Here is a 12,842-nt window from a genome sequence, read left to right as displayed (position 1 = left end):
CCAGAGTCTCCGCATACCTTCCCATTCATTTAACTTGTGTTGTTTCATCTTTAGAAACTTCAAACATATTCGATTGTGGTAAAATAATCCTCCAGCATCACCCTACTTATTACCAATTCATAAATAGGTTATATAGTTGATGAAAACTAGAATCATCAGGTACTTAAAAGAGTCTATAGTTGATGTAAACAAAAATCTAAAACACTAATTAAGTATACAATAAATAATAGTTGAAAAATTAAATATTCTCATTAATTTTAGTCTTACTATCCTCCTACCCATATTAAATGGTGACAAATGGATTAAAATATTATCAATTTCATTAAATGTGTCATTAAATGTGACACATAATTTGATATGGCAAGATGATAAGTAGGAAAAAAATGTATGAGAATATTTAATTTCTCATAATAGTTTCATCAATATGATAAGTACATTTTTTGGGAACAAATATATGAGGAATACAAAAGAAAAAAAGTGACCATAACGCAATGAAAGAATCTCAAAATATTGAAATAAAATAGACTTGAAATTAATCATCCTCTGGTCAGAATTGTGGCATAGAGCATTCAGCGGGGATCTGACCTTTAAACCGTTTAAAATCAGTGCAATAGTTATAGATCATGTAGTTGTCTCTCACCCATTTGAGTTGAGCCTGTTGACCATTGCTCAATTGCTTGTAGACAGGAGACATCCACCAGTTTCCGGGGGTGGGAATAGCACACAGACTAATACTAACAGGTCCATTCCACTTACAAGCTCTTGCTCTAAACCTACGATAACTAGCCACAAAAGGTGCTGAAGTCCAGTCAATCTTGACCAGTCCACCTCTAGTCGCCCAATTATCAGCGTTCCATAAACTGGAGTAAACTCTCATCCCTTGTTGATTTGGGTATGCAATCCCTTCACTCTCATAGTTTCTGAACACCCGAATAGGCATGCTATCAACATACCATCTGCAATACATAAACAATCTTAAAATAACAATTAAACAATCATTAAAGATGTAGGATTCGGTACTTCGATTTGGTTTTTACTTACACTACTTGTGTAGGATTCCAGTGAATGGTGTAGTTGTGATATCCGGAAGTTGGGTCAAACCATAATTTGAACTGTTGCTCTTTGTTGCCTTGACCTTGAGTGTAGATGTTTGTGTGGACTGTGTATGGTTCTCCTGTTGAGTTACCCAAGAACTCAAAGTCGATTTCATCATGTTTAGCACCCGTAGAAGACAACTGTGATCATTGTTCGACTTTGTGTTTAGAGTTGTTGATGAAATTATACAATCTTCATTTGTCTTTTAGAGTTAAATGCATGAAATAACGTGTTTTCATTGATTTTTTTATTGTAGCATCAAACATATATTTCTTTCTTTTATAGCGTTGTACTTTGAAGAGTAAACCTAATTATGGTATTGTCATCCATACACAAACCAATTTCCATTTCTATAATTGTATATACTTTACGGAAATCATAGAAAAACCATTACATTTTTGACAATTTTAAGGTTTAGCTACTTGTACTTAATTTTTTTCTATCAAAGTATAAAAAAGTTACCCATTTTCCAATTTAACCATTTTGACTTGTTATTATAACCGGTCATCATGATTAATATAATAGGTCATAATACTTAATTTTAAAAAAATATTTGAAACTTCTAATATTGTTTGATTGAAAAACGTATAACATTAGTGGTTAAACGGTGAAAGTGCCCAAGACGTAATGGTTTTTTTCTTTTCCGTCATTTTCCTTGTATTTTGTTGTGTATACTTTTAAAGCTACAATGTTGAAATAGAAAGAACTGAATGTAGAGGATGCTATATACACAGCTATCTAGATGAAGTATGTTGCTATCTTTTTATATTATCCCTATATTTTATGATGGATCTTGAACTTACATAATATGCTGTCACGGTTCCAGCAGAGTTGCCTGGCACCAACTTGATTAGCATCTCAATGCTTCCAAACAGGAACGCCCTCTTTGATTGGATGCCTGATCCTGTATGTGAAAGTTGGAACTGGAATTAGAATTAAGATCGGAGTCGGAATCAAACATCCCATTCTTTAATATCCATATTGTATACCTGATGTTTGGTCCAAAACAAGTCGGAGGTCATCACCATTGCCTAGAATTGAAGAATGGTGAGCACCCCAATTGAAATACATGCTTTTGGCAATAGTTGCATCAATCAGGGTGGAATGGAATGCTATTCCCATCACCAAAACAGCCATCACCAAAGCTTGAGAACCTGCCATTTTCAATCTGGTGAATGTTTCGATTTGCTTGGTTTGTTGGTTAATGGTGATGGTGGTGATTTCTTGATGGTTTATATAGCCTTTGTCCAGCATATGCACCTTACCAGAGAATGAATCTTGTATTCTTTGACTTTGTTTTATAATATATCTTGACCTTGTCCTTCATTTCTACATTCTTGCTGCCTTAATATATTTTCTTTCTGTTGTAAAATTTCATGTTAAATTTAATGAGTGTGTTATTATGGAAAAGAAGCCAAGCAAAAATATTGTGCACACCTTATTCCATATATAAAACTGAGAATAGATATACAACATATATTTCTGTTGTATTAAATATATGACAGATTAATTAGCAATATAAATTTTGCATATTTGAATTCCATCCAAAATGTTACGGTATTAATTAGTAGTTTATTAACTAAAAATGTTAAAGCAATCAAGTTTAATTTCATAATTTTATTATGACATGAGTTGTGTATTTATCTAGTATATACATTGTTTTTTAATTGTTTAAATGTTTGGAGTAAGAAATATGTTTTATACTTTATTATATATGTAATGTCTAAAGTTAATACTTACATGTATACATAAACACGCTTTTAGTAGGTATATTACCCCATAAAGACTTGCGTATAAGCTGTAGAGATGATCGAACACATAAATTGAACCGGTGCACGACGGGGTGTGGGACTGTTTTAAAATAAATACAAGCCGGCTTTGGGTTACCTATGGTTTTGTAAGACGTGCATCCCAATGGAACATAGCTACGTCAATAATTATAATATTATTTTCAATTATATTGATAAGTACTTTATAAAACTTTACAGCATATATAGTCCTATATCAAACAATAACAGCTTAACACTTGTACATATTTTTACTAATTCTCTGACTAATAAGTTATATCATTACTGTGCCTTCAACCCTCACTACAAGAAAGTCGGGCATTAGTGGCAACGTCTGTTGCCGCGAAAGAGAGGGGTCGTCGCCGCTAAAGGTATTAGCGGTGACATGTCACTGCAAAAATGTCACCGCTAATGCTTCGTCGCTAATGGTCAGTTAGTGGCCACTAATGTGAAGACGTCACCGCTATTGGTTTGTCGCCGCTAATACTTCCTCGTCGCCGCTAAAACATTAACGCTGCTAATAATGTTCTGACGCCGTTAAAGATGTCGCCGCAAAAACTATTTTCGTTTTTTTTTTTTTGTTTATGTAATATTAAAATTATAAAGGACATTATATCATTTATAAAATCTGGTAGAATTTTATAGAAATATTAACCCATACACAACCAAAAACAATAACATTTATAAAATATTAATCCGTCCAATATGTTAATCCATACAACCTAAAGTATTCTTCCAAACAAAACATTTCATAAACCCTAAAATTCCTACTCGTCATCATCACTCTCATCATTTCCTTCTTTATTATCTGGTTGTGACAATGAGTGAAACCACTCTTCCAATGCCGCAAAACATGTCGGGTCCTTTCGTATTGTTTGCAACATCCCCAACTACAAAAAAATAAAATAAAATAAAATAAACATATTACCAACATATCATAATAGTATTATACTTTCCAAAAATTACCAATATAAAAAAAAAATACCAACATATCTAACTATAACCAACATAACATTATAGAATTCTAATTTCCAAAAATTACCAAACTACAAAATATCAACATATCTAACCATAACCAACATATCATTATAGCATTCTACTTTCCAAAAGTTACCAAACTACAAATTGTCAACATATCAAACCATAACCAACATATCATTATAGCATTCTACTTTCCAAAAATTATCAAACTACAAAATATCAACATATCAAACCATAACCAACATATCATTATAGCATTCTACTTTCCAAAAATTATCAAACTACAAAATATCAACATATCAAACCATAACCACCAACATATCATTATAGCATCCTACTTTTTTTCGTTTTACCATTATAGCATTATACTTTTCAACTTAAACTAACAATTACCTGTGATTGTGATGCCTACAAAATCAATAATATATATTACATTTAAGTCTAGATATCTACCACAACCATTAAGGACACTAAAGCAACTGGGACTTACATAGACTTCAAAATTATTTTTTTAAAACAAAATTGAAGAAAACGCTTTCAAGAAGCTTTACTAATTAACTGGAGTGACATTGTTATAGGCTTTGCTATATACTTGCAATATTACAAAACTACTTAATCAAAAGGTTTACAAAGATACACCCACAAAAATTACTAATAGTGTTACCCGAGTATGCTCGGGTAAATGGGTAATGATCCGGATCAGCTGTCAATGACCTTTAACAAGTACATGGCAACATCACCATGAACCTTTAGGTGAATTTTGGAAAATATCAAGCGATTAAGTAGGATTGCGTTCAAAGAGCAAAGGAGTGGAAATACTTATATATTTTGTGTGTGTATGTGTGTGTGAAAGAGAGAGAGAGAGAGAGAGAGAGAGAGAGAGAGAGAGAGCTGATTGATGTATATGTATGTGTGTGATGAGGAGAGTGGCTAGAGCATATAATGGGAACGTTGTTGTGCATTAATCCATAGGGACGGGCATATTCTCTAAATGTGGAAATAACTATATATGGTTTCTTAATTGTATTCCCAAAGCTTACCCAAAGTGTATATTGGTCTTGTAAGATATATATGTGAAGTTCGAGATTGTATCTCTCCATAAGAGCCCTTACTAAGTGGGGGGAGGGGGATTCCAACATATATATACACCTTATAGGACCATGAAAGATATACGTGGAGTCTAAGATTATATTGATGTGAGATACATTAACACCGATGGAGGTTTCGATAGGATAAACAAGGGACGTCACTATAAGAAAAAGGGGTATTAAAGAATAACATTAGTCTCTAATGGCCAATAATAGGTCTCTGATGAGAATCATGAATTGATTTAGCTAGTTCCTAGCTAGTCCCAAAGACCTAGTCCTAGATAGTCGATTTTTTATGTATTTGGGACTAGAAATCAGTCCCTAATACATCTAAGTATCAAAGACAAAAATATCAGTCTTTGGTAATATCTCATTCAGACTCTACTTTGTTTTCTTCAGATCCACGATTTAACGTCATATCAGTCCCTAATACTATCTTTTAGGGACTGAATATCAATCCTTTAAAATATATTATTTAGTCTCCAATATGTTTTATTAAAATCTCTATTTTATGTCGTATTAGTCTCGAATACTATCTTTCAAAGACTAAATATTAGTCTTGATACTACGATACTCGGTCTCTAATATATTTACGTCAAGGCCTCACATATATCATTTAAGTCCTTGATACTATGATTTTGGGACTTAATATCAGTCTTCTTACTACAAACAATTTCGTAATGAAATTCATTGAAAATTAACTACAAAATACCTATTTTGTATCTAACTATATTTCACAACAATTTCCCAACAAAGTTTACACTACAAAGTTACAATATTCTATAAAATATTACACAAAATCTTTCTTAATAACATTACATCATCTATTGAGAGTAATTTCCTCAAAAACACATAAAATATGCTAAATCTAAGGAAAAAATATATTATATTATAAATTTTCACTTTATATAATAAATTACAGGTGATTATCACCATAAGACCCATGGAAGTTTGATCCACTAACATGCTCTCAACGAATAAATTTTTTGAGTGACTTCCCATTTTACAACTTGAAACCAATAGTTGGGTGTTAATTATAAAGGCAATCCTATGATTAGAAGTGTTATGTTAGAACAAAAAGAGAAATCTAATAACATAATTCATAAGCTAACACAATGAAGATTAAAACTATTGAGAAAAATAATTCAAGGTATAAATGCAATAAAATAGCATCACCATTCACTCTATGATTTATACTTCACGTTTCTCATTCACCTTTTCAGTTAGTAGTTTTGTTTTATAATTTCCATCACCAATTGCACACTAAAGTAATTGAATGAATATACATGTTTTTGTGCAGTGAAAGATTTGGAATCTATAGATTCCTTTGTTCATGGTCTTGATTTAATTGGTGACATGAAAAAGCACCACATCTAAGTGATCCTACAATATATGTTGTCCCAGGTAATTATGAACTTCTAACATGAATACATAAGATAAATGTGATAATAAAAAGAGATTTCACTTCGAATTTATATGTAAAATTCCAACTTTGCTTCACTGTATATTGGGACCCTTCACACGAAACAAAATGTAAATGCAGAGAAGTTCAAAACTTTATTAGGTTTGCCTTCATGTACTTCAAACAATTATAAACCTTTTATCAACACCATAACAAATTACAAATTACGGGATAAGGATAAACTGCATAAATTATCTTTGTTACTTCTTTATATACTTTAGAAAAAATTTAAAAAGTATTTAAAAAGTTTTTCGTTTTGCTGTATGTATGCATACTAACACTTAACAATATATAACACTTAAAACTTAGACTTTAAACTTCCACTAACTAAAAATTGCTCCCAAAACTAACAACTTACAATGAAAGTCCTTTAATTAATGTTAAATAAAATAAAATGTGCTCTCAAAATAGTTTAAATGTTAAGTTATGATATATGCATGATTAGTTATATATTTTTTGTGTTTTCTTAATACTTTTTGCTACATTCATGCTCATTATAGAGCAAAAAGTACTTAATATGTTGAAATTTTGTTTTGTAGCAGTGAAGACATGCTCAGGATTAAAACATAACAAAATGTGGAGCTGTAAGCTGGAAAAAGTGGACCTAGTCAACCGAAGACAAAATTGATTAAGGAGTTCGAACCCCATAGCATGGAGGCTTTGGCCACGCCGTTGGGAGAAGAAAATTTGTGACTATCTGACAGACTTAAGGAACACGCGTGAATAATGCCCGCCACACAGTGGAGGCTTTGGCCACGACGTGGGGATCAAATTTACGAAACTATAAATATTTGTCTAATCTCCCAACCTTATGCTTCAAGTTATTTTGGACTTTTGGAGGCCAAAGACATGCCGGAAGACAGAAGGAGATCGGATATCAATTGAAGTTTAGTTTTTGAAGAGATTTAAGGCAATACTACTTCTAAAACTTTTTTACTTTGTTCTTCATTATGATTTCCATTGTGAACTTCAATTTAAGTGTTTGTTTGTAGTAATCATGGGCCAAAAAACCTAACTTTTGTTTAGAGTAGAGGATCATTATGACTATGTGTTGATTTATTGGATCTTGGATTGTTTCTAGTTGCTTATTTGTTATGATAGCTTGTTAAAGACCCTTTTGTATTAACAATAACTACTTTTTCCATATATTGCTGAGTTTTTCTGAATTAGATGAATATTCTTATTTTGTAAACTTGAATGTTATGAATTTATGAACATCAAAGTTGTAAGATTAATGTTTTGATTATAAACTTAGGGTTAAATATAAAAGTAGGTAAATTTATGTGGAAGCTAATATATGATAATCATTCATGTATTGAATTGGTGTTATTATCCATTAATGCCAATTATTAGTTAAAGTTCGGCATAACTCAAAACTAATACTATTATTCTTATTTGTTTGTCCACCTGATCAATGATCAATGTATGAATAGATTAGTTTTATTAAAGGATTATTCTTTTGATCATAAAGATTAATCAACTTAGGAATCGTTAAGCAACAAACAACTTAATTCATTGCACTTTCCAAGAAATCAACCATAGGAATAGAGTGAATTGTATCTAAATGGAATTTTCTTTAATATCTTCTTTTAAACCTTAATTTGAATTGCTTTTTATTAGTTTAATCGTTTTTTTGTGATAACTGTATTTAAGTAAGTTGGACTTGTAAAACCAGAGAAAAATCTATATTTAATTGCTTTTAAGTTAGTTAAATTTAGTAGATAAATTAGCTTTTAATCATTCTCGTTTCCCTTGTGTTCGACGCCAACTTTCTTACAATATTACTATTTGATTAGGTACATTGCCTAACGCATTAGGTAGTTTAGATAGTTGGTGTATAAATTAAAAAATGGTATATAAATTGTGTATCAAGTTAAATTTATGCATACATCAACGACCAATTAAGTTTGTTAAGGTTACTTGGTTTACCAAATAATTTTAATGATGAAAACATGTCAAAATTTCAATTACACTTAGTAAATAATAAAAAGAAAACAATTGGTACAATTAATTAAAATTTTCAATTTAATTCATTACTTATTGTCTTATTAACTCAGTTTCTACAAGTAGCAAATGTAATATATCAACCATGTGGAATATTTTTTAATGAAGTGGCAAAGGGTAACTATGTATTAAGGTTCTGATCTTAATTTTTTTTCATGTAATTTGACTATTTAATTACAAAATCATTAAATTGCAACATAAGCACAGTACATCATGTCCACCCAACAACTCTATTTACAATTATTCTATTTCTTTTCACATGTACATGTTTTGATATTAGTTTAGAAGACATGAAAAATACGATCCCAAATGATTTGAATGACACATACATTATTAACTACAAAAAGAGACATATAGGACTTATAAGACACAGAACAATATAGTAAAATAATATAGGTTTGTTCTTGCTTGCCCTTTGAAATAGATGCAACTACAAGGATACAATAGCATTAGAGTTAAATTTGCACAGCACTATATGAGACATTTCATCAAACATGTTATGGATGTCAATGAAGACAAACTTAGAACCTGTAGGGAGATTGGTTATTAGGTTTTTAATCATGGTTCTCAATGAACCAAACACGCATAGGTTTTTCGTGGGTTGCTAATTCAAGTAAAATTAAAGTGATCATATATTTAAACACAAAATATGAACATAAAATAACCAAGATAGGTGATTATCATAACATCATTATTTATAAATAAGAAGGTTAGGGATTAGATTTTAGGGCTTGACATGAAGATCAATGGTTAAAATCTTAGCAACGTAAGGGAAATCGAAAAAGAGGAGTGCCGAAGATCCAGAAAAATGGGAGAACTTGAATGGACAAACCGGAAAAGTGGCGGTGCACAGTCCGGGATTAGACTTCAAGGTTTGACATGAAGATTATGATTCCTTTCTATGTTTGATTCTATTCTTGTTTTTCCATTCCATAGTTAGTATCAAGATTTTTCTAGAAAAGAAAAAGGAATAACAAGAGGTGAATGGTTTACCATTTGTGGAACACCAAAAGTTTTTCAGTAGAAATATTTGCGTCAATTAACCCAATACAACAATTAACCAATATACCACAATCAAACTAAAAAAAGTGTGTCATTCCAATTAATTTGTTGGTGTACTGTGTTTAGCCAATATCACTTTAGCCTTGCAATTGGAACTCATTTAAGTTATCAAATAAATGAATTAAGTATACAATATATTAATTAAGTTTTAGAATCAATTATATCAATCAGATTTCTAAATATCTACTAATACAGCAACTGATAGAAAATCTTTAAATAAGATGTTGAATAAGATGTTGTGAATATGTACTAGTGTGTTGTTGTATTTAACTAAGATAATGACTCAATTGTTGTTGAAAAATACTTCAAAAACAAAAGAAAGATTAGTTATGCATGTCCTATAGGGATTTTGTTGCATAAAATAGATAGCTTTTCATAAAAACCGACAATGGAAGCTTTAAAATTTTCTTATAAATTTTGAGTGTGACAACAAAATGAACCATCAAGGATCCTTTTAAAGAGGTTAGAATGATGTTACAACAACCATAGGGTGATTAGAAATAACAACCTTTGTAGCCTTTGGACTCTCTTGGATTTGGGGTGTTCAAATAGATGGCAAGAACAAGGAGCTTAATCTTCTCTACAAGTAATCCACCAACAATAATAAGGTACCAAAATTTCTAGATTTCTTCTTGTACAACTTTGTTCTTTGAGCCTTAAGTGATAAATCAATTAAGCACTAAAGGAAGACACAAAATGAACACAAAAAGCATGTAATATCTTCAAAAGAGGAAAGAGCTCCAAGCCCTTATGTTGCTCACGGTTTTTAGAGAAAAATAAGAAGTTTTTAACAAAAAACTAGCACACTCTCTGTGTATAATATCCTCTATTTATAACCACATACAAGCATGGCATGTTGAATATAATATTCAAAAGTATGGGCTATAACAGAGAGGCATGGGGAACAAGATGATGGAGGTTGACAAGCAGTCTCCATTCCTTTGTACACTTTCGGCCATAGGCCCTCAAGAGGACAAAAAATGTTCACCAATCTTTTTAACCATGGTAGAGTAAGACTTTGATTTAATCATGGTTAACCAAAGTGTCCAAAACTTTGTACATTACTTATTATTTGATACCTTATCATATAAAGACTATTTGTCTACTTCTTACAATATTGTTTCATAGAACAATAAGTTTTCTCTAATTAAATACATGAGTTGAATTTATTTATTAATATCAAATATATATATATATATATATATATATATATATATATATATATATATATAATAAATATTCAATAAGTACCAACTTGATTAAGGTGTGACCCTATAGGATCATATGTTATTAGCAATCTCCCACTTGCACAAGATTCATTAAAAACTGACATAGACAGTAGCTAACGTCTAGCAACGAGCTACTACCCCTAATAACACGAAGGGGTGCCATCAATCAACATCCAATTCCAGGAGCTCACTAGCCACAATTGAAGTATAAGGTAAGTGTGTCAATATTCTCTTTATTATAGACATCATGTTAGATATGAGACATGGAAAGTGATCATCCTCATTTGCCATCCAACTTATAAGAAAGGCACCTTAGATGTCTAAATATCAACATATAAGAGGAACAAATCCCATTTTGACTACATGCATACTCTCATACAGTTCATGCTCTACCCAACAAAGGCTTTTATAATTGCACGGTTACGAACAACGTTTAACCATGTTAAAGTATAACAATCCCCATACTTGAGTTCTCCAATATGAATCTCAGTTCGAAAGACATAAAGATATTTACTTGTGATCAAGATTCACTTATGATATAGATCCATGAAGTGACTCTTGATGTGGGTCATTTCCAATAGTTGTTCTCAAACAAGTACATATGAATTTGGATGCAACACCTTGCTATTTCACCTCTTGAAATCAACCAAGCCTATTCATATTAGTCTTAATTCACAGTTGCTCCCGCAATAGTGACTGACTATGGACAAATTTTTAATAATTACATTATTCAAGGATTGAATAACATGATAATATAGAACACAATAATATTCAACACAAAAGTGATGTATCATATTCAGAGGAGATTACATATCTTTGCTACATAGTTCTGAATATCCAGATGTTAGTCAAGTACATATTTAAATCCAATCACTAGCTAATCGTAGACCAATTCCTTTTGCATGACTTTCAAATTTGCTTTGAGGTAGAGCCTTTGTGAATGGATCTGTAGATTATCATATGTATGAATCTTTTCAATGCATACATTTCCAAATTCTAATTCCTGACAAATGAAATTGAATTTTCGGTGAATCTGTCTAGTCTTGTTAGTAACCATCATGTCTATTGTGATAGCGATGGCACCAGTGTTAATACAAAGCATCTCAATGGAATTTTTGATGCATGGAATAACATCTAGATCATCGATGAATTTCTTCATCCAGTCAACCTCTTGAGCCGCTTCACACGCAACTATGTACTCAGATTCTATTGTAGAAAGTGAAACCACTTTTTGCTTTGAACTCTTCCAGGAAATGGCTTCTCCATTAAGTGTGAACACATATCCTGACTGTGATCGTGAGTTATCTCGATCAGTGTTGAAACCAGCATTAGTGTAACATCTTACAGTAAGATCTTCTTCAACTCCTCCATAAACCAGAAACATATGTTTAGTTCTTCTTAAGTACTTAAGTATGTTCTTAACAGCCCCCTAATGTTTTTCGCCGGGGTTAGCTTGATACCTACTAGTTATACTAATAACATAAGCTACATCTGGCCTTGTACATGTCATAGCATAAATAATTGAACCTACTATAGAAGCATGCGATATACGTTTCTGTAACGCCCGGTTCTCTGGTACGAAGGACTCGGCGAGTTAGTAGCCCTGACTCATTGACTAGAGGGTAGAATACGCACGGGTTTTAAAATGAACTACTCGATGAGTCAGAGACTTGACTCGGCGAGTAGATCAGGCTGGATGAAACCGTATTTTTGAAGTTTTGCACCCTATTTAAGCCACTTAACCCCCTTTGGGCCTCCCTTACCAGCCTCTCTGCCCTCCAAAAACCCTAATCAGTTGTGAGCTTCTTCCTTGAGAGATTGTTGAGCTTTTGAGTTTGTTTTTGTGATATTGAAGAGATTCGGAAGAGCTTGGATCCATCAAGCTTGTAGAGAAGATCAAGATCCAAGATTTCATCCATCTTTGGCAACCTTTTGAGGTAAAAAACTCTTAGCTTGATAACTCGTAGCTTAGATCTCTTTTAGTGTTGATGTATGGGTCTTTTTGACCCTTTGAAAAGAATAAGTTACTCTTCGATGGTTGCATGCCAAGCAATCCCTTCTTCCTGTGATATTTAGCCTCTAGAACCATAAAAGAGGTCTTGAACCCGTTTTTATCCAAGCAATGGTCATGTTC

At 31.9% G+C, this 12,842-nt stretch overlaps 1 protein-coding gene across 1 annotated transcript; it reads right to left on the bottom strand.

The window, feature by feature from the left end:
* Positions 1–296: 296 nt before the first annotated feature.
* Positions 297–2,286, bottom strand: LOC111888517 (probable xyloglucan endotransglucosylase/hydrolase protein 26). Its single transcript, XM_023884680.3, has 4 exons — positions 2,085–2,286; positions 1,899–1,999; positions 1,042–1,235; positions 297–956 (listed from the first exon to the last, which is right to left on the bottom strand). Exons 1-4 carry the CDS (start codon positions 2,254–2,256, stop codon positions 548–550), a joined length of 876 nt encoding a protein of 291 aa, XP_023740448.2. The 5' UTR covers positions 2,257–2,286; the 3' UTR covers positions 297–547.
* Between the last annotated feature and the right edge of the window lie 10,556 nt (positions 2,287–12,842).

The sequence above is a fragment of the Lactuca sativa genome, chromosome 5 (assembly GCF_002870075.4).
Source record: "Lactuca sativa cultivar Salinas chromosome 5, Lsat_Salinas_v11, whole genome shotgun sequence".
NCBI lineage: Eukaryota > Viridiplantae > Streptophyta > Magnoliopsida > Asterales > Asteraceae > Lactuca > Lactuca sativa.
The sequence above is the reverse complement of the archived record's forward strand: the minus strand, read 5'-3'. Positions and strand labels throughout refer to the sequence as shown.

What these genes read in the sequence shown, in the direction of transcription:
- LOC111888517 (XM_023884680.3), bottom strand. Translation starts at nt 2,256, where the DNA reads ATGGCAGGTTCTCAAGCTTTGGTGATGGCTGTTTTGGTGATGGGAATA. An exon ending in TGTTTTGGACCAAACATCAG is followed by an intron (nt 2,000 to 2,084) that starts GTATACAATATG and finishes TTTCACATACAG; the next exon opens with GATCAGGCATCCAATCAAAG. An exon ending in GAACCGTGACAGCATATTAT is followed by an intron (nt 1,236 to 1,898) that starts GTAAGTTCAAGA and finishes CAATGATCACAG; the next exon opens with TTGTCTTCTACGGGTGCTAA.